Source organism: Chiloscyllium punctatum, chromosome 13 (genome assembly GCF_047496795.1).
Source record: "Chiloscyllium punctatum isolate Juve2018m chromosome 13, sChiPun1.3, whole genome shotgun sequence".
Classification (NCBI taxonomy): Eukaryota; Metazoa; Chordata; class Chondrichthyes; order Orectolobiformes; family Hemiscylliidae; genus Chiloscyllium; species Chiloscyllium punctatum.
Window position 1 is genome coordinate 79,041,274 of NC_092751.1, and position 22,837 is coordinate 79,064,110.

Genomic DNA, 22,837 nt, shown 5'->3' on the forward strand with positions numbered 1-22,837 from the left:
TGAGAGAGTTCTTTTCTCTTGCTTTATTTCATTCTCTGTCATCCTGTAAGGTCACATGCTTAGTTGCTACTTACTGCTCCTTATATCTACATATCTACAGCAAGAGAAACATTTGAAGGTTGAATGTCTGCGTCAGGTGAATCATAATCCTACAAATTAAAAACAAAAAAAAAGCAAAGGGCACTTTTGGAGTGTGTTTAACTAATGACTTCACATCTGCACTTGTTTTTACCTCCCACAGGTTCTGTAACCAAAGGGCCATGGTGAATTTGATTAGAAATCTCTGACATAATGTTTCCAAAAACAAGTGACTACATTTCAGAAGTATTATTTTTGACAGCAAAATGCTTTTGTAAGTCCCTGTTTCACTGTCTATGCAGGTTTACAGATGGGATCTGCATGGTCCTTCACATGTTTCATCCTCGATAATCATACAGAAATCGTGTTCTACACACACTCTTTCCCAGGGCCTCAGTGGTAAACCTGGTTTTCTCTCTTCAATCCACTATTTTTCAAAAACTATTTCAGCTTTTAAAATGTAAACTTTCAGCCATTTAAATCACCACGGTCATTTTGAGGAAGACAGCCAGTTTGTGGTGACCAAAAGGCATAACTCCAATTGAAAGATGAGGGACCTCTTCGTGCTAAACTCACCAAACATTCCCCTCTCCAATCCAACATGGAGACAGTTCCGCCATGAAGTTCTTCAATCTCTCCAGAATCTCTCCAGTGCATAGTATCACTCTAAATATGGGAAGGAGTAAACTACTGAAGAGGAGAAGGCTCATTTCTCACTGACCTGTCTCCCTCCCCTGTGGCCAGAATGTTTTGAACGGTAATACTTGTCAGCAAGGAAAGGAACGTTACTGCTACAGCAGACCATCTCCATCTCCATCTGGGAAGGAAACCCCACCTCAGAATTTCAGCCAGTTCAACAGAGTGGAGATGTTCTGCACCCCACCCCCACCGCCACCCGTAACACTTGCAAACTCAACAGTAAGACAATGAAACTCTGCCCTGTGTGTCTTTCTTGTCTCTCTCTCTCATCCTTCATTCCAGCTCCCTCACTACTTCTTTGTTAATTTATGAGAAACGAGGGATGATTTTAAGCATCTCTAACTGTGTGTCAAGTGTAGTTCACACATTGTCACAGCTGCCTGACTGCATGGACTCACTTCCCCAGGACAGCCCATCTCCAGCCCCAACTCCTCCAGCTCTGAGTGTCCCCAAGCTACATTTCCCTTTCTCGTTGTTCCCAGGGCACGTCTGCAGTTTCTGTCGCCAGGCCCCACCTCCACAGTACTTTGTGTCCCCACACTCCATTTCCCCTACATTATGTGCCCAGGCCCCAGTTCCTCAGTATTGTCTGATCCCAGAGTTTACTTCCCCATCTCCAGGCCCCACATCCCCCTTCCCCAGTACTGTCTGAGTCCGGGCCTCATTCCCCAGCACAGTGCATGCTCAAGCCGAAATTCCCCAGAACCGTCTGTCCCCAGGCCCAGCTCTCCCAACACTGACTGTCTCCAGACACCACTTCCCCAGCAACCTCTATCCCAAGGTCCCAATTCCCAGCAATCTCACCCCCGAGACATGATTTCTCTACCACTATCCATCCCCAAGCTCCACATACTCCAGCACTGTCTGAACCCAGGCCACACCTCCATCGTATTCTCTGAACTCAGGCACACTTCCACAAGCACTGTCTATCTCCAGTTCCCACCCCTCACTTCTTCAGCACTCTATGAACGTAGCCCAAACTTCCCCAGCGGCACAGTGCATCCTTTGGTTCCATTTCCTCAGTACTGTAAGAATGCAGGCTCCACTTCCAGCATGGTCTGTCCCATGCCCCCAATTCCCAGCACTGTTTATCTCCAGCGCCGTTTCCCTAGTACTGTCTTAACCCAACTTCCCACACTGCTAATACATACTTAAAATAAGTCTTCAATGGAAGGGAAGGCTGGATTTTGGACAAGTTTCGTGATAAAAAGGGATATCAAGAAAGATACTTTTGGAACTGAAAAGTCGAGGTTTAGACAACAGGCAAAAAGACAAAGGGAGAGAGCCAGAATTCTTGTTTGAGAAAGCTAAGGTGGCATTGGTAGCTAAAGTTGTCATAAAAATCAAGGCGATCTCCCTGATAGGTTTATAGAAAGTCAGGCTAAGCTGGGGTGGCATGGTGGCTCAGTGGTTAGCACTGCGGCCTTATAGCACCAGGGTCCCAGGTTCAATTCCAGCCTCTGTCTGTGTTGAGTTTGCACATTCTCCCTGTGTCTGCATGGGTTTCCTCCCACAGTCCAAAGATGTGCAGGCCAGATGAATTGGCCATGCTAAATTGCCCATAGTGTTAGGTGCGTTAGTCAGAGGGGAAATGGGTCTGAGTGGGTTACTCTTCGGAGTAGACTGGTTGGGCTAAAGGGCCTGTTTCCACACGGCAGGGAATCTAATCTAATAGAGTTGGCAAAGGAGTCGGGGGGGGGGAGAATTTCCTGCAAACATTAAGATGGCAGAGATAATGAATATATATGGTGGAAATACAAGAGGGACCAAATTAGCGAGAATTTAACTGTAGTGAAAACAGTTTGAGCATGCAGAAGAAATCAAGTAGCTTGAAATAAAAAACAAAATTGAAAAGAGAAATTGATCTATTTTAAAAAAAGAGGGAGCTTGAACTAGAATTGCAAATAAAAATGAGAATGAAAGAGACTGCTGACTTTAAAGGTGGGGTTAAAAAAAAGGCCCAAGATGTCGTGGATGGTTCTGATGAGGAAAACCTAGCCATAATCCAAAGTACTAAGGTTTGAGGGAAAGGCATACTTTTGCCATTTGACAAAGTAGCAAAGCAAGTAAAGTTGTTGAAGGAAAATTGGACATTGCCCATGCAGAGTAGGTTGACAGGTGAAGCTCAAGAGATTTATGCAGCACTATCAAAGGAGCATTCTATGGATTATAATGCAGTCAAAAAAACACTATTCTGGGTGAGTGTGGGCAATGTTTTGAGGCAGACGAGAGGAAACAGCAAACTGACAATGAATTTGAGAAGGTAAAGTAAAATAATTTTGACCTTTGGATACAGGTATTCAAGTAAATTGCCAGGTATGAAGATCTCAGAGAAAGTACTCTTCCTGTACTTTGAACGTATTTTGAAGACTAGAGAATTGCAACAGCGAGAGAGATGGCAGAGATGGCTGATAAGCTGATCCAGAACACTAAACTGTTATTTCGTCACTGCAATAAGCCAATGAAGGTTAGAAAATGAAACAGTGAAAGGAGGACAAAGCAGCCAGGATAAAGGAGAGATAACTGGGAATGCCCAGAAGTTCTTCCTCAGACCAGGAAGGAAGGTGCTGAGAGGTAAGTGTGAACTGAAGGTTTAAGTGGGACTTTTTAGAGTTCATATGACTGAGTCTGAAAAAGGAAGCCATGAATGAAAATATCATTGGATTGTAGATTTAGTTACAGTATGGGACTGAAGATAAACCCTGCTGTGCATGCTGCAGTGAATAAAGTAGGTGAAAGATACAGTTGGTTCTGATATAATGTGATAGTTCTATTCTCGTGTGATCTCGTGTTATTAAAAAATTGCGCAATAGCTGTGCCATTTAGACTAATGGGGCTGGAACTGCATTATAGCCAATACAGATAAGGAAGGTTTGCGTTTTATAAATGATGGTCTAAGTTCTTCAATTGTGTTAAAGCTAATTCACGTTGAAGTAACATGCATTATAGCAGGACTGTATAAAGGATTTTTATCAAGTGGAAAAGTCCTTTGTCCTTAAATGACAGAGCCAAACGCAATTATATTCAGGGTGCAGGAGCTACTCAAAGTCTTTTGCTGGAGAAAGATGTACTTTTCCCCCAGAGAGTGCACTGAAAGCCAAATGAATGGAGGTGACGGAAAGCTTTTATCCCACCTTTGTATGAAGTGTCTTTAGAATGTGAGGGGAGATGATGAAAGAAGGAGGAGGGGAATATAGATGAATAATGAATGAGGAAAGTTGGGGGAATGAGGAGATGGGGTAAGGGGACAGGTTCCCATCCCACGTCTTCACTCCCAATCTCAAGTCCCACTTCCATATAATATTTCTTCACTGCACATGTGCAACATTGCCTTTCCATATGACATCAAAATTTCATGACCTAGCAGGTTTTGAACTGTGTCCATGCACACTTGCAGATTAGTGCACGTGTAGGTGCTTGCAGTTACAGGTTCTAGTGGATACAGCCTTCCATAAGTAGAGACCAAAGCTATACACCATACTCCAGTTGTGGTCTCACCAAAGTCCTCTATAATTAAAGAAGACTATATTGCTGTCCTCCACTCCCCTTGCAATAAAAGACTAACATGTTATTTGCCATCCTCAATGTGCAATACTGACTATGTTCCTTGTACATTAACGTCTCTTTAAACATCAACATTTACAACTTCCATCCCTTCAAAAAAAAGTATTCTGCTCTTTATTCTTATAACCAAACTGAATTCCAAGGCATTTTATACAGAGATTAGGAGCAAGAGGGTTGCTAGGGTAAGAGCGGGCCCACATAAGGACAAAGAAGGGAGGTTGTGTGTAGAGCCAGAGGAAATGGAGTACTATAGTATTCACTAAAGAGGGACATGAAGGATGTGGAATTTAGGGAAAGGTGTGAGAATACTCTCAGACAGGTCAACATAATGATGGAGGAAGTGTTGGGTGTCTTGAAACACATTAACGTAGACAGGGCCAGGTGTGATCTATCCCAGGTTACTGTGGGAAGAAACAGCTGGGGCCTTAACAAATACCTTTGCATCCTCTTTGGCCTCAGGCAAGGTTCAAAAGGACTGGAGAATAGCCAAACTTGTTTATTTGCATAAGAAGAGAAACAAATAAGTCTAGGTAAATTTCAGGCCAGTGAGCTTAATATCAGTGGTTAGAGAAGATACTGAAAGATAGAATTTATTCACATTTAGAAGCAAATGGACTTGAGAGTGGTAGGCAAACATGGGTTTTGTGTGGGGAAGGTCATGTCTCACCAACTTGATTGGAGTTTTTTGAGGAGGCAGCAAGAATGATTGATGAGGGAAGGGCAGTGGATGTTGTCCACATGGATTTTAGTAAGGCATTTGATAACGTACTGCATGGCAGACTGGTACAAAAGGTAGAGTCTCATGAGATTAGGGGACGGATTCAGAACTGGCTTCGTGAGAGAAGACAAAAGAGCAGTGGTGGAAGGGTGCTTTCCGGACTAGAAACCAGTAATGGTGTTCCACAGGGATCATTGCGAGGACCTTTGTTGTTTGTATATAAATAAATGATCTGGAGGAAAATGTAGGTGGGCTGATTAGTAAGCTTGCAGATGACACCAAAATTGGCAGTTTTGCAAATAGGGAGGAGGACTGTCAAAGGATACATGGAATATAGATTGATTGCAGACTTGGACAGGGAAATGGCAGATGAAGTTTAATCCAGACAAACACTAGGTAGTGCGTTTGAAAAGATCAAATTCAGGTACAAATTATACAAATGGCAATACTCTTAGGAGCAGTGACATTTAGAGGGATCTGGGCCACAGATGAAGATGATCGCACTGAATATAAAAGTTCTCAGTTCATATTATAGTGTATATAACTTTAGTTAGGTCACATTCGGAAATATTGCATGCAGTTCTGGTTGCTACACTACCACAAGGACGTGGATGCTTTAGACAGGTTGCAGAGAAAGTTGACCAGGATGTTGCTGGTTTGGAGTGTTTTTGGTATGAGGAGACATTGGATAAACTATGATTGTTTTACTGGAAAGATGGAGGCTGAGGGGTAATCTGATAGTGTTTACAAAATGAGGGGTAAAGACAGGGGGATAATCAGTGATTTTTAACCAGGGTTGAAAGGTCAACTACAAGAGGGCACAGGTTCAAGGTGAGAGGGGGAAGTTTCGGGGAGAAGTGTGGGAAAAATATTTCTCAGAGTGGTGGGTTCCTGGAACATATTGCCAGTGGAAGTGGTGGAAGCAGACAAGTTAGCAACATTTAAAGTGTATCTTGATAGATGCATGAATGGGAAGTTAACAGAGGGATAGAAACAATGTTTAGGCAATAGGTAGTAGGTCGAAATAAGGACTAGGAATCAGTGTAGGCTTGGTGGCCCAAAGGGCCTGTTCCTTTGCTATAATTGTTCTTTTATCTCTCACTTATCCCCTAGAAGCACACTCATCTAATGTATCTGTATGTTTTTGCAGCCTCACTATCCTCTTTGCAGCTTACCCTCCCACCAAAATGTGTTTTAACAGTAAACTTTGCTGTTTTGCTCTCAGACGGTCTCCAGGTCATCATTAAAATAGATTGCAAATAGTAGAAATCACAGCATTCATGCTTGCAGAGCTGTACAAGTTATGAAAACTTGAAAATGCACCATTTACATCCACGTTTTGCTTCTGTCCATCTTCTAATTAATGCAAAAGTATAATGCCTAACTCAATGAACACTTACCTCCCCTATTATTTTACATGGCAACTGGAATTCAAGTACACTACATCTGACTTGCTTTCATCGAGTAGGTACATTTTCATAGTAAATCTATTAAATAAGATTTTCATTTTGTAAAACCCAAGTTGACATTTCCAAACTTGCTATGCCTGTTTAACCAAAAGGCAGTGCATACGGAACTGTACCCACACGAGAATCTGGGCCTGTGGAACATAACCTAGTTTTAAGTCAGTGTGCAGAACTGTACTCCAGAGGGAGCCAGTGTGTGTGTATGTGTGTGTGTGAGACTGTACCCTAGAGGGAGCTAATGTGTGTTGGTCTGTACGTCAGTGAGACCTGCGTATGGGGAACTGTTTTTCATGACAGCACCATAAGGAAGTGGAGGAGCTACTTTGCTTGGGAAAAGAATTATATATTTAACTGAAAAGATGCTATCTCCACACAAGATGAGCTATAATTACAAATTGATAATGTTTAAAAATGACAGCTGTCCTTGATGCAATTTTTTTAGTAAAGATTTTTACAACTCCTTGGAGAAGGAACATGCATTGGTTACTGGGGGGGTGGAGAGAGAGAGAGAGAGAGAGAGAGAGAGAGAGAGAGATGGATGGGTGGCCATCATAGGGGATGGAGAGCATTATACCCCCAAACAACTCCATTTTGTTTGAAGCCCTCCCTTTCCTTCACTTTATTAATACCGCAGAGTCCTTGTCATTTGTCGGTTTTAATTTGTTAACAGGGTGATTTGGTGTTCTGTTCATTAAATAAAAAAGTAAATGCTGAAGGCTGTTGTGGTACAGTAGTAGTGAAAGGAAACAGAAAAAGGTGTTTACAAAAAATAACTTTATTCTCCAGCTACACATCACTGCTACAAAACAAGATTACTCCTTTCTCGTTATATACCAACAAGTGCACAGCAAAGAAAGGGGATCAGATTACTTTACAAAGACAAGGACAATATTAATTCTTCAGCAAAAAGCTAAAACACAAGTCAATTGTCCAACCAGGAGCAAAATCATCATCACCTCGACTTTAGATCCACTGGGTCTTCTGCTGATCCTTCTTAATGTGGCAACCTTCAAATTGGATTTGTTTTTAGTTCTTTCCTTTCTTGGCACCTTTCTTTCCCTTTTGTGAATTTGCACAGTACTTTGCTTCCATCGCAGCCAGGAAATTGTCCATCTGCTTTTCCCGGTCCTTCTGCTTATTCTGAAGATACAACCATCCATCAGCAACATATCACCCAAGTAACATTTACCTGCAATAAGTAGGACCAACTTCTGGCAATGCAAGGGAACATTATAGGAGGAAGGGTAGGGGATTGGGTGGGGGGGACTTAATGAGCCAGATGGTTGCTGCTGTTTCTTAGGCTGGAAAAGGACATGTTCCACAGGTTCATAGCCTGACATGTGAGATTCTGAGCCTGAATAGAATTTTGGTTGCAATAAACCTGCAGCACAACTAGGCAGTCCCCAGAATGCTATCCACTTGAGCTGTGATGGGCAGACCATTGTAGCAAAGGACAAGTCTTGTTGCAATGATCACTATCACCACACGCTGCACCCCAGGCTGATCTGCAGGAAGTTTCAGCATTTCACAAATTCAGAAAACTGGCAGAATACTATCTTGTCATGGTATAGATTAGATTAGATTAGATTCCCTACAGTGTGGAAACAGGCCCTTCGGCCCAACAAGTCCACACCGACCCTCCGAAGAGTGATCCACCAGACCCATTCCTCGATATAGTATTTGCCCCTGACTAATGCAACCATCAGTACTGGCAATTTAGCATGGCCAATTCACCTAACCTGCACATCTTTGGATTGTTGGAGGAAACCAGAGCACCCGGAGGAAACCCACACAGACATGGGAAGAACGTGCAAATTCCACACAGACAGTTGCCCAAGCCGGGAATCGAACCCAGGTTCCTGGCGCTGTGAGGCAGCAGTGCTAACCACTGAGCCACCGTGCCACCCCATAGAGCAACAATCCCAATGTGAGGACTAACAGATTGATCGAGTTTGTCTGGGTCATAATATTTCTGGTACAATCTGCTGACTCACTTACTTGTATAAGTAGTTTGAGGGAGTCATTTCCCTCCTCCAGTCCCAGCTCCTGTCTCATTACTTCAGCCTCTTTGGCCTCTCGGTCACCCTGTCATCAGGAGATACTGATTAGCAAGAAATAGAAACTGTCTGCATGCAACACTGCTGCTACACTGCCCTCATAGCCAAACCCCACACACTGATATTAACTGGTAATAGTTATGTTATTATTTAGGGGGGAGGTAATGGCCCTGTGGTATTATCATTAAACTATTAATCCAGAGGCCCTGGTTATGATTTGGGGACCTGGGTTCAAATCCCACCATGGCAGGTGGAGGAATCTGGATTCAATTAAAATCTGGAATTAAGAGTGTAATGATGACCATGAAACCTATCTGGTTCATATGGTTCTTCAGGGAATAAAATCTGTCATTTTTACACAGTCTGATCTACGTGCAATTCCAGACCCACAATAAACGTGAGGCAACATCCGAGAAGTAGGAAAATTGACGTTTCGGGCAAAAGCCCTTCATCATATTCCTGAATATGATGAAGGGCTTTTGCCCGACACGTCGATTTTCCTGCTCCTCGGATGCTGCCTGACCTGCTGTGCTTTTCCAGCACCACTCTAATCTAGGCTCTGGTTTCCAGCATCTGCAGTCCTCACTTTTGCCACAAAAAGTGTGGTTGACTCTGAACTGCTCCCTGGGCAATTAGGGAAGGGCAATAAATGCTGACCTAGGCAGCAATGCCCACATCCAGTGAACCAATTTAAACATTTGAATAAATAACACTTATTCACCCCGGCTGAAGCAAGCAGTTTCATGGGCAGTTGAACGAGCACAAGTTTTACTGAAATTAGGTTTGAGAGAATACGATTTGCACTTGAAATTCCACAACCATTTGAGCTCATTTAAGCTGATTTAAAGTGGATTTGTGCTGAGAAAATCAGAACAACTTGGTGGAAACTATGGACCTATGTGTTTGATATGCTTCAACTCAACAAACAACACTACAGCTTCCGCATGGAGACCAGGATTAGAACACTCATGTCGGCTGCATTTTACCTACAGCCTCTCAATGACGGAGCTTCAACTTCATTTCAGAGTTCACTGGTTAACAACCATCTGATTACAGATCAGATCTATTGCTATATTGCAGTACAATGGTTGTAACAAATCACTTTATAATGGATAAACAGAGTAAAAATAAAGTCCCTCACCCTCCTCTTACGGGCTCTCTGTTTGCTTGCAGTCTCCTTTGTAAACGTAGTGTAGGCTGGGAGCTCTTGTGCCTTAATGGCAGCTTCCAAGATTGCTCGTATCCGTGATTCATCTCCGGGTGTGGAACACAACACCGACTCCATGATACCATCCATGTCCCCCTCAAAATCCAGGTATGCCTGTTTTATATCTGTCATCTCCTCTTCGGAGCCTTTATACTTCGCTTCAAATTCCTTAATGTCAGCCACTGTGACCTGGGCACAGCACAAACACCATTAGGATCACCAATGGAAGCCAACAGTACATTACATAGCAGTACATGAAAGCCAGTAATCCCCACAATGGGACATGCAATTCCACAGCCTGACACCGACAGCTCTGTCACAGGTTATAATCAAAGGCACATTGTTGAAGATTTTCATCCTGGACTCACCAGGACAATTTGCAAGAATACCAACTTAAGGGGTAAACCAACATTTATAATGCAAGAGGAGAATGCTAACTGGTTGGCAAGTGGGGCACATGGGTACAAATGCTGCCGTGAAGAATGCACCAATTAATGACGACTGACAATTAATTGCCAGGCTGGGTTACACTTTGAACTAGACAGATTAACTCTGATCCCTGAGAAATTAACCAGCAAATACTGTCAACTACTTTGAGTTGAAACAGATGACGTGGATGCACATATTCTTTCTGTCCACAATGAAGATGTCTGTGTTTTAATACAGAGTCTTCAAGTACATGCTGGTACATCACAATGCAAACCCAAATGACAATCCGAAATTGGTTAGATGCAATCAGTACTTTGCGTGCTTTAAACAAGCAGCCTTTGAGACATACAGCCTACAAACCTGGCATCACACAGCCACTGATATTCATGTACCACGGTACTCATTTGTGCAGACAATACTTATTTTTGCATACAAAATATCAATTTGACTGGTTTAGAATTTAAATAGTTACTGCATCATCCTCCCCTGCAATGACACCAGTGTACAGACCTTCCAGAACACGAAGATCAGAGCAGGATTCTGCACCTGGAATTCCATTCCCTGGACAATGGCCCAAACTATTTTTAATAGCAGCAAATAATTACCAATGAAAATCTCCCATCCCAAAGGCCAGCCCAGCAGGTCAAGGAGCAATAACATAGCAGAAGAGTGTTGATCTCAGAGAATCTCAAACTTTCAGAATAACTCCCTCCAGCACTGACGTCAAATGAGAACAATGTTGCAATCTAAAGCCAGTAAAGGCACAATCACAAAGAGATCCAGTTAAATTGAAAGGTTGAGAATGACGTTATCTCAAATAATGCCTTCGAGATACGTAACAATGCAGATTCGTGAGCCAAGTTCTGTACCCATGAAGACGGCCTCAACCACGAGCTTGGAGTCATGTTGCGCTACATGTAACCTCACCACACTGTTCTGTGTTTGTAAAATCTTCCTAACTGTTCTGTTGTGACGCTATCACCTTGATAACTTATTATGACCTCACCAACTTAATTAGTCTATATAATTTTGATTTATTTGTTACTTTGGCGAGACCCTTACCCTGTGACTCTTATACCCAAGCCTTTATGGTTGTCTCTAGCAACACCTTATTTTTGTAATTCTTTTGTAATTATCTCTCTGCCTCAACTAATCAGCTCATAGGTCATCCCTTCACTTGCTATTCAGCTATTGACACTTTACTGACATCATTTGTGATTGTGAGGCATTAAAGACCAGGTCAATTATCACACTACAATTAAAATGAGAGTGAGACATATCGTGGGAACAGCATGTTAAGAGAGGAAACCTTATTATGTTTAATTATTTAAAAACATATACATCCCCATTTCTGAATAAACTGAAAGTCTGGTTGAGATATCTAGTCGGCATGGACAGGTTGGACCAAAGGGTCTGTTTCCATGCTGTACATCCCTATGACTCTCTCTGACATTTTTGATTACCTTTAAAGAGGATATTCTTGGAAATACATCCAGGGAAGTTATTTGGGTGGAACTGAGAAATAAGAAAGGGATGATCATCTTATTGGGATTGTATTATAAACCCCCTAATAGTCAGAAGGAAATTGAGAAACAAATTTGCAAGGAGATTTCAGCTATCTGTAAGAATAATAGGGTGGTTATGGACGGGGATTTTAACTTTCCAAACGTAGATGGGGACTGCCACAACCTCCCTCCCCTTCCTGGACCTCTCCATCTCCATTAATGACAACCGACTTGACACTGACATTTTTTACAAACCCACCGACTCTCACAGCTACCTGGATTACACCTCTTCCCACCCTACCTCTTGCAAAAATGCCATCCCATATTCCCAATTCCTCTGCCTCCGCTGTATCTGCTCCCAGAAGGACCAATTCCACCACAGAACACACCAGATGGCCTCCTTCTTTAGAGACCGCAATTTCTCTTCCCACGAGGTTAAAGATGCCCTCCAATGCATCTCGTCCACATCCCGCACCTCCGCCCTCAGACTGTAACAAGGACAGAACGCCCCTGGTGCTCACCTTCCACATTGGTTAGGCCACTGTTGGAATGTTGTGTGCAATTCTGGTCTCCTTCCTATCGGAAAGATGTTGTGAAACTTGAAAGGGTTCAGAAAAGATTTACAAGGATGTTGCCAGAGTTGGAGGATTTGAGCTATAGGGAGAGGCTGAACAGGCTGGGGCTGTTTTCCCTGGAGTGTCGGAGGCTGAGGGGTGATCTTATAGAGATTTACAAAATTATGAGGAGCATGGATAGGATAAATAGACAAAGTCTTTTCCCTGGGGTGGGAGAGACCAAAACCGAGGGCATAGGTTTAGGGTGAGAGGGGAAAGATATAAAAGAGACCTAAGGGGCAACTTTTCACGCAGAGGGTGGTACGTGTATGGAATGAGCTGCCAGATGAAGTGGTGGAAGCTGGTAGAATTGCAACATTTAAAAGGCATTTGGATGGGTATATGAATAGGAAGGGTTTGGAGGGATATGGACCGGGTGCTGGCAGGTGGGACTAGATTGGATTAGGATATCTGGTCGGCATGGACGGGTTGGACCGAAGGGTCTGTTTCCATGCTGTACATCTCTATGACTATGACTTGCGATTCAGTCTGTCAACATCCACTCATAAAATTTGTACTATCTTTTGACACTCTTAAATACCTGGAATTAATGTGCAATGATCACTATGCCTATAAATTCTGTGCCTGTGTGCATCCTTCCACTTCACCTGACAAAGGACCAGTGCTATGAAAGCTTGTGATTTCATAGCAAACTGTTGAACTATAACCTGGTGTCCTACAACTTCTGACTTTGTCCACACTAGACCAACACCAGCAAATAATCCTGACCCACGGCCCAGATCCCAGGATGGGGTGAGTTATCTTCTGAGGAAATGATGGATAGGCTGAGCCTGTAGCTCCAAGTGAAGTTTAAACAAATGAGAAATGATCTAATGGAAACATGTTTAAGATGCTGAAGGGACACAACAGGGTAGATGCTGAAAGGATGCTATCCTTTGTGACTTGAATTAGGGGACATAGTTTAAAAATAAGTGATTGCCCATTTAAGATAGAAATGAGAATTTCCCTCTCCCAAGTTTGATCTCTTCCCCAGACAGAGGCAGGGTCACTGAATTGTTTTAAGGTAAGAGTCGATAGATTTTTTTGGTGGAGAAGATTTGAACTGAAGACCCAAGCACAATATTGTGGGGCTTTTCTGATACTATCACTATTGCAAACGACGTCCAAATGAACAAGGGAATCAATGGTTATAGAGGGTAGGCAGGAATGTCAAATTGAAGCCCCAATCACAGCAGCCATGAGCTATAAGGAGAGATTAGACAGGTGTGGACTATTTTCCTCAGATCAGAGAAGGCTGAAAGAGGACATGATTGAGATGTGTATGACTATGAGGAGTAGGGAGCAGCTGGACCCCTTGGTTGAGGGATCAATCACAAGATGGCATAGTTTTACAGTAAGAGATGGGAATTTCAGCAGGGATTTGGGAAAAAAAATTTATCACTCTGTGGGTGGTGAGAATCTGGAATGTACTGCCCAGGAAGATAGTGGAGACCAGAAACATTACAACCTTTAAAAAGTATTTGGATGAGTGTCTGAAATATCATAACATTCAGGGTTATGGAACAAGTGCAGGGCACTGGGATTAGTGCACCTTTAGTGGTAGTTATTGTTGGTGCAGGCGCGATGGGCCAAAGGGCCTTTACTGCACTGTATGAATCTATGACTTTATAGCAATGGTCCTATTAAATGGCAGAGCAACCTCAAAGGGGAAATAACCCCCTCCTCTCCTAATTCATACCTGGGCGTGTACATCAGCCTGCAGCATTAGCTGAACTATGAAGAACCTCAACTCTTCCAAAAGGCTAGGATGGAGTATAAAAGAGATATACTGATTTTGCTCAAACTATATATGGCTATAATCAGGCAACAGCTGGAGTACTGTAAACATTAGCAAATGCATGGAGGAATGCATATCAGAGGTCAATCTGGGAGTTCCCCAACTGGAAACCTTGGATGAACCAGGAAATCCACTGCCTAATGAAGGCCAGTTGTGCAGCGTTCAAGTCGAAAGACCCAGATCTACACAGGTATGACCTCTGCAAAGCCATTAGAAATGTCAAAAGGCATTATAAGGTAGAGGCCCAAACCAACCATACCGACATCCGCCACCTATGGTGAGGCCTAACCAACATAAGGGAGCAGAGCAAGATAGTGCACTAAGACACATCCCTCCCTGATGAGCTGACTATCTTCTGTGCTCGGTTCGAAGAGAATGCCTGCAGGGCGATGTCATTGGCCCCGACAGCCCCAGACGCACCTATCCCCTCAGATACCGTTGCAGATGTCAGATCAGTCCTCCTGGGATTGAACTCAAGGAATGTGACGTGCCCAGATGGAGTCACCGGCTGTACACTTCGATCCTGTGTGGACCAGCTGACAGAGGTATTCACTGACATCTTCAACCTCTCCCTCCTCGAGGCCAAAGTTCCTACCTGATTCAAGAAGATCACCATCGTCCCAGGACCAAAGAAACCACATGCAACATACTTTAATGACTACCGCCCAATGGCTCTGACCTTCATAATCATGAAGTATTTTGAGAGACTGGTTATGGCACACATCAACTCAATACTTTCCCAGCCTGTCTCAAGCACCTGCAATTTGCCTACCAACATAACAGGTCAACAGAGTATGCAGTTTCCCTAATCCCGCACTCATCTCTGGACAACAATGAAACACCTACATCAGACTCCTACTCATTGACTACAGTTCTGCTTCGACACCATTAGCCCCTCCGGACTGATCTCAAAACTCTGAGACTTGGGTCTCAGTTCTGCCCTCTGCAAATTGATCCTCAGCTTCTTGACCCAGAGACTGGAATCAGTGAAGAGAGGTAACTGCACCTTCTCCATGATAATGCTCCAACACTGGAGCACCCACCATCTTGCTGCTAACACCACTGTGGCAGAACGGATATCAAACAACGATAAGGCAGAGTACAGAAAGGAGAAAGAGGACTTTGGTGTTCTGGTGTAACAACAACAACAACCTCTCTCTCATTTTCAGCAAAATAACTGATCATTGACTTCAGAATCATAGAATCCCTACAGTGTGGAAACAGGCCATTCAGCCCAACAAGTCCACACCGACCTTCTGAAGAGTAACCCACCCAGACCCATTCCCCCCCACCCTACATTTACCCCTGACTAATACAGCTAACCTACACATCGCTGAACACTATGGGTAATTTAGCATGGCCAAATCACCTAACCTGTACATCTTTGGATGTGGGAGGAAAGCAGAGAACCCAGAGAAAACCGACGCAGATATGGGGAGATTGTGCAAACTCCACACAGACAGTTACAGAAGGCAGGAATCAAACTCAGGTCCCTGGCGCTGTGAGGCAGCACCACTAACAACTGAGCCACAGAAAGGAGGAGAACATGACTCCGATCTACATCAACAGAGTGGAAATTGAGAGGGTTGACAGTATGAAGTTCCTAGGAGTGATGATAACTGACCACCTGTCCTGGACTTCGCAAGTAGATGAGAAGGTCAAAAAGGCACAATGGTTCTTCTTCGTGGGGCAGTTTAGGAAATTCAGCATATCCATAAAGACTCTCACCAATGGTTACAGATGCATCATAGACAACTTTGTACACCCTAGTCCAACACCAACATCTCCAAATCATGTTTACAATCAGGGCTATAAAGGTTGGGTGATTAACTATATTCAAGACTGAGATGGACAAATTTAGATTAGATTAGATTAGATTAGATTATTTACAGTGTGGAAACAGGCCCTTCGGCCCAACAAGTCCACACCGACCCGCCAAAGTGCAACCCACCCACACCCATTCCCCTACATTTACCCCTTCGCCTAACACTACGGGCAATTTAGCATGGCCAATTCACCTGACCTGCACATCTTTGGACTGTGGGAGGAAACCGGAGCACCTGGAGGAAACCCACGCAGGCACGGGGAGAATGTACAAACTCCACACAGTCAGTCGCCTGAGGCGGGAATTGAACCCGGGTGTCTGGCGCTGTGTAAATTATTCAAGGGTTATTGGGAAAGGAAGGAAAGTGAAGTTGAGGATTATCAGATCAGCCATGATCTTACTGAAAAGCAGAGCAGACTTAATAGACTGAATGGCCTATTCTTATTCCTGTGTCTTCTGGTTCTTCTTCTTATCTCTGAGCTCAAGTCATGAGGAATCAACAGCATGGCTGACCCTGTACTGCAATATCTCAGTGTCCAGAACTAAACACAATGCAACTTCATTCAGCATTTGGATCCTGATTGACTTTGTGCTATTGTTTAGCACTAGTCACTGAGCTGTTTGACATCTGTTGTCTATTGAGAGCTCTTCCCAGGGTTATATTTACTGGTACCTTCTTAAAAAGCAGTCGCCAGTATTCCTCCCAGTCACGGTCCTGTTTTACAATATCTGCCTCTTCATCCACTATACCTTGTTCATCATATAGTCCACGCTGCTCCCCATCACTCAGCACAGCATACACTTTACCGAGGATCTGTTGGAAGTACAAGCAGGGATAGCTGTGTCAATGATCAGAAGGACTCAGAGGTATTCAAAAGTAGATTCTCAAAAGATTAAGTGCTAGTCAGAAAGGAGTTGGATCCTGTCCTCATGTACACACTGGTAACCATCCAATCCAATGCTCAGATCATAACTATTCACTATATGACAGTCAGAGTTCTGTTTGGGTTCAGGGTTCTGAGACAGAGTTAGACTTGAGTGAGTTAAAAAAAACCATTTCATGTTTGGACTGTGGTTTTGCTTGGTAATGACCATTTCTTGGGTGATTCCTGGGTGCATAGACACAGCTTCGTGTTTCAACAGAAACATGCAGCCGAGGAAGGAGGCGGCGTCTCAATGTCATGCTTAGATTACTTAGATTTAGATTACTTAGATTACTTAGAGTGTGGAAACAGGCCCTTCGGCCCAACAAGTCCACACCGCCCCGCCGAAGCGTAACCCACCCATACCCCTACATCTACATTTACCCCTTACCTAACACTATGGGCAATTTAGGATGGCCAATTCACCTGACCTGCACATCTTTGGAGTGTGGGAGGAAACCGGAGCACCCGGAGGAAACCCACGCAGACACAGGGAGAATGTGCAAACTCCACACAGTCAGTCACCTGAGGCGGGAAATGAACCCGGGTCTCTGGCGCTGTGAGGCAGCAGTGCTAACCACTGTGCCACCGTGCCGCTCTTCTTTCTGTATGGGTTGGGGTTTTTTTTTGGTGAGGGGGCCACCCTGAGAGGCACTAAAAGGACAAATCCTCAACCACTGAATTTTTGTTTTTATTATTTTAGAGGATGTTGGTTAGCCAGCATTTATTGCCCTTAGGGAAGGACATTCAGGATTTTGACCCAGTGACAATGAGGCAATGGCGATATCTTTTCAAGTTCAGATCCTGAGTGGCTTGAAGGGGAAGGTGGTGTTCCCATGTATCTCCTGTCCTTGTCCCTCTAGCTGGAAGTGGGCATGGGTTTAGAAAGTGGCCTTGTGAATTTATGTCGTGCATCTTACGGACGGCACACATTGCTGCTACTGAGCATCAGTGATGGAGAGAGTCGATGTTTGTGGATGTGGTGCCAATCAAGCAGGCTGCTTTGTCCTGAATGATGTCAAGTTATATTGAGTGCTGTGAAAGCTGCATTCATCCAGGTAAGCAGGGAGTATTCCAGCACACTCCTGAACCGTGTTTCAAGTAGCTGCTGTGTGTCTCTAGATGAACAGTGCCAACTGACCAAAATTACCTGGAATTTCTCAGTAGCCTTTTCCTTCTCCACATCTGTTACCCTGTCAGGATGAACCTGGAGAGATACCTTCCGATATCCCCTTCGGATCTCTCCCTCCGAGGCTCCTGACCTCACACCCAAAACCTGGTAGAGGTCTGATGTCCCAAAGGTCTCCTCACATTGTTCCAGCAGACCCATGACCACGCCAGCTCTGAAGGTACCTGTCAGGAAAGCACAGATTTGTCAGCGGCAGATTCCCCAACCCAAACTAAATATCAACAAAATGGGCACCAGCACACACACATACACACACTCTCTCTCTGCCTCCCTGTACCCCCACCCTCCCTCCCAGTCTCTTTCAATCTCCATTCCTTGCACCTCCCAATCTCTGCCACCATCTCGTTCACATCTCCCCCCCACCCCCCTGTCTGCCTCCTCCCAGCTGTCTCTCCCCCTCCCCATCTTCCTCTCCCCTGTATGTTACCCCCAACCCTTTCACTACCTCTCCCTTCCTTCTTCTGTCTCTCTGTGTGTGCATGTATCTCTCTCTATCTCTCTCTCTCTCTCTCTCTACCTCTCTCTGTCTTTCTATTTCAGTCGCTCACCCTCAAGATTTGTTTTTCTCTCTCTCTCTCTCTCTCTCTGATTTATTTTCCCGCCACTGACACTTTGACGTTACCGGATGTTTTGTCTTGTTACCCGGAAGTGTATCTGCGGAAAGGGACGGATCCCCGCCCCCCCCCCGACCTTTTAACTTTAAAGGGCGTGGCCAGGTTCTTAAAGGGACAGGTGGGGTTTGTAAAGGCAAGGCCAGGGTCTTACAGATGAACACACAGGGTAATATCAGATGGGATTAGGGGTAATTTAATAGTTTGGATTGGGGTTGTCTAACCAACAGAAAGAAAAGGGTCTATAAATGGGTCCCCTTTTCTGGTTGACAAGGCGTAACTGGTGGGGCCACAGGATTTGGGCCAAGGGCCCTGGGCTATTCATATATTAATGATTTGGATTGCAGTCCTAAAATGTATTTATCGTCAAATTTTCAGATGACGTTAAAATAGGTCAAAAACCACTTTGCAATGAAGAAATAGAAATGAAGTTTAATGTGGGAGATGTAAGAAATTCATCCGCTTGGTCAGAGGAATAGAAAGGCAATTTATCATCTCGATGCAGAAAAACCTTAGAATGCTTCGGTGCAAGGTGTCCTTGTGCATGAATTGCAGGAAGCTAAAAAGCTAGAATGCAGGTACAACAGATAAGAAGAAAGGCAAATAGAAATGTTGGCATTTTTTGCTAAATGAATAGAGTATAAAAGTAGTTTACTGATGGAGGGCTCCTGCCTGAAACATTGATTTCCCTGCTCCTCTGATGCTGTCTGACCTGCTGTGCTTTTCCAGCACCACTCTAATCTTGACTATAAAAGTAGGGAAGCCTTACTGCAACTGTACAAGACATTAGTGAGACCAAATCTGGAGCATTGCACACAATTTTACTCCCCTTCTTTGAAGAGGAATGTAGTTGCATTAAAGACACTTCTGAGGAGGTACATAGATTGATTCCAGAGATGAGTGGTTTGTCTTATGAGAGAAATTGATCAATTAGGCCAATATTCACTTGAATTTAGAAAAATTGAAGTATATAAAATGCTAAAGGAGATTGACAAAAGTAGACGCAGAAAAGATGATTCCTCATGTTCAGCGATCTACAAGAGGTGATAATTTTGGAATACTCAGATGCACTCAGATCCTGTGCAGACCAGATGGTGGAATATTTGCAGATGTCTTTAAACTGTCCTTACTCTGAAATAAAGCCCCCACCTCCTTTAAGAAGAACACCGTCAACCCACTGCTAAAAGAAAATCATGCAGCAACCCTCAATGACTACTGTCCAGTGTTACGAGAGTGCTTCGAGAGGTTAGTCATGGCTCATATCAATCCCAGCCTGTTAAATTACCTTGATCCTTTATAATTTGTCTATTGGCACAACCGGTCCACAGTAGAATTGAAGAGTGTGGTACTGGAAAAGCACATGAAGTCAGGCAGCATCCGAGGAACAGGAGAATCGACGTTTAAAGCATAAGCTCTTCCTGATGAAGAGCTTATGCTCAAAATGTCGATTCTGCTGCTCCTCGGATGCTGCTTAACCGGCTGTGCTTTTCCAGCACCATACTCTTCGACTCTGATCTCCACCATCTGCAGTGCTCACTTTCTCCCAGATCCACAGTAGAGGCAATCTCCCTGGCCGTACACTCATCCTTGGAATATCTGGATAACAAGGATACCTATATCAGGTTTTTTAACTACAGTTTCGCCTTCAACACCGTAATTCCAAACAAACCCATTTCTAAATTCCAAGACCTGGATCTCAGCTCCTTCCTGTGTAACTGGATCCTCAACTGCATCACCAATTTAGGCAGTGACCATCTCGATACCCAACACCCCCTGGGTGAAAAATATCCTTAAATTATCCTCTCAACCTCCTTGGCATAAGAGTATGCCTGCTTATTATTGACCTCTCTACTAAGAAGAACACTTTCTCCCTGTCTACCCAGTCTGTATCCCTCAGAATATTTTTACACCTGAAACAGGTTCCCCCCCCGCCCCCGGCCTTCTCTGCTCCAAGGAAAACAATCCCAACCTGTCCAGTCTCTCTTCATAGCTGAAATGCTCTAGATCAGGCAATATCCCGATAAAATCCCTTCTCCACCCTCTCTGGTGTAACCACATCTTTCTTATGCATGGTCAGGTTTGGTGAAGGGGCAATGGACAACAGTCTTTCCTTTTTCCATGTTCTAATCTGAGCACAAATCTGTAAATGTGTAAAACTCACGCCAGCCATCCAGTCTGACCATGAAACATGGTGAATTTTTACAGCAACTTTAATGTCATAAAATGTCCTACTGTGCATTTGGCATGACCAAATAAAAATTGGTACTAAGCCATAATGATTTACTAAGGAGAAAGAGCAAAATGTAAGATTGGAGTTTGGAGCCCTCAGCTGTTGTCCTGGACCCTGTACCTTGTGTAGCCAGGAAATTAAGATGAATGAGCAAACTGACCATAGCACTGGAGTATAAGGGGCCATTCAAATAGGGAATTGTAAGTAGTATGGGACAGTGCAGCTGGAAGAAAAGATATCATTCAAGGATGTCTTGCTGCATTATACTCTGCCTTGGAGAGCTCACACCTGGAATATTATGTGCAGTTTTGGTCTCCTCATCTGAGGAAGGATGCTCTTGCTCTCGAGGAGTGTGGTGAGAGTTTTCCAAGTTGATTCCTGGGAATGCAGGGCTAATGTATGAGGAGTGGTTAGAGTCATACAGTCATAGAGATGTTCAGTACAGAAACAGACCTTTCAGTCCAGCTAATCCCCGTTGACCAGATAACCTAACCTAATCTTGTCCTATTTGCGTGCATTTGGTCCATATCTCTCTAAACCCTTCCTAATTCATATACCCATCCTGATGCCTTTTAATGCTGTAATTTTACCAGCCTCCGCCACTTCCTCTGGCAGCACATTCCATACACCCACCACCCTCTGTGTGAAAACGTTACCCCTTAGGTCTCTTTTCTATCTTACCCCCCCTCACCTAAACCTATGACCTCTAGCCCTAGACCCATCCACCCCAGGGAAAAGAACTTGTCTATTTATCCTATCCATGACCTTCATGATTTTATAAACCTCTATAACGTCACCTCTCAGCCTCTGATGCTCCTATCCCTATAGCTCAAATCCTCCAACCCTGGTCACATACTTATAAATCTTTTCTAAACCTTTTCAAGTTTCACAACATCTGGTAGGAAGGAGACCAGAATTGCACACAATATTCCAAAAGTGGCCTAACCAATGTCCTGTACTGCCGCAACACGACCTCCCAACTCCTGTATTCAATACTCTGACCAATAAAGGAAAATATACCAAACGCCTTCTTCACTATTGTATCTACCTGCGACTCTACTTTCAAGGAGCTGTAAACCTGCACTCCAAGGTGTCTTTGTTCAGAAATACTCCCTCAAACCTTACCATTGTGTGTATACTTTCTGTTCTGATTTGCTTTTCCAAATTGTAGAACCTCGCATTTATCTAAACTCCATCTGCCACTCCTCAGTCCATCTGATCAAGATCCCATTGTAATCTGAAGTAACCTTCTTCACTGTTTACAACACTTCCCAATTTTGGTATCATCTGCAAACTTACTAACTATACTTCCTATGTTCACATCCAAATTTTATATAAATGACAAAAAGCAGTGGATCCAGCACCAATCCTTGTGGCACAGCTCCCCAGTCTGAAAAGCAACCTTCCACCACCACCCTCTGTCTTCTACCTTTGAGCCAGTTCTGCATTCAAATGGCTAATTCTCCCTGTATTCCATGAGATCTAACCTTGCTAACCAGTCTCCCATGGGGAACTTTGTCAAATGTCTTACTGAAGTCCATATACATCATGTAGACCGCTCTGCCCTAATCAATCTTCTTTGTTACTTCTTCAAAAAACACAATCAAGTTTGTGAGACATTTCCCATGCACAAAACCATGCTGACTATCCCTAATCAATTCTTGCCTATCCAGATACATGGAAATCCCATCCCTCAGAATTGTCTCCAAAACCTTGCCCACCACCAATGTCAGGCTCACTGGTCTGTAGTTCCCTGGCTTTTCTTAAACAGTGGCACCATATTAGCCAACCTCCTGTCTTCTGGCACCTCACCTGTGACTATTGATGATACAAATATCTCAGTAAGAGGCCCAGCAATCACTTCCCTAGCTTCCCACAGAGTTCTAGTGTACACCTGATCAGGTCCTGGGGATTTATCCACCTT

The 22,837-nt window shown here is 43.8% G+C and overlaps 1 protein-coding gene across 2 annotated transcripts; it reads right to left on the reverse strand.

The window, feature by feature from the left end:
• Window positions 1–7,284: 7,284 nt before the first annotated feature.
• Window positions 7,285–18,721, reverse strand: dnajc9 (DnaJ (Hsp40) homolog, subfamily C, member 9). Of its 2 annotated transcripts, none has more exons than XM_072582924.1 (6): window positions 18,621–18,721; window positions 18,034–18,236; window positions 16,634–16,774; window positions 9,724–9,978; window positions 8,524–8,610; window positions 7,285–7,665 (listed from the first exon to the last, which is right to left on the reverse strand). In XM_072582924.1, the coding sequence occupies exons 2-6, from the start codon at window positions 18,211–18,213 to the stop codon at window positions 7,552–7,554; spliced, it is 777 nt and encodes a 258-aa protein (XP_072439025.1). In that variant the 5' UTR covers window positions 18,214–18,236; window positions 18,621–18,721; the 3' UTR covers window positions 7,285–7,551. The 2 variants fall into 2 exon arrangements, with proteins under 2 accessions (XP_072439025.1, XP_072439027.1); XM_072582926.1 differs by having other exon boundaries at window positions 18,695–18,713.
• Window positions 18,722–22,837: the final 4,116 nt, after the last annotated feature.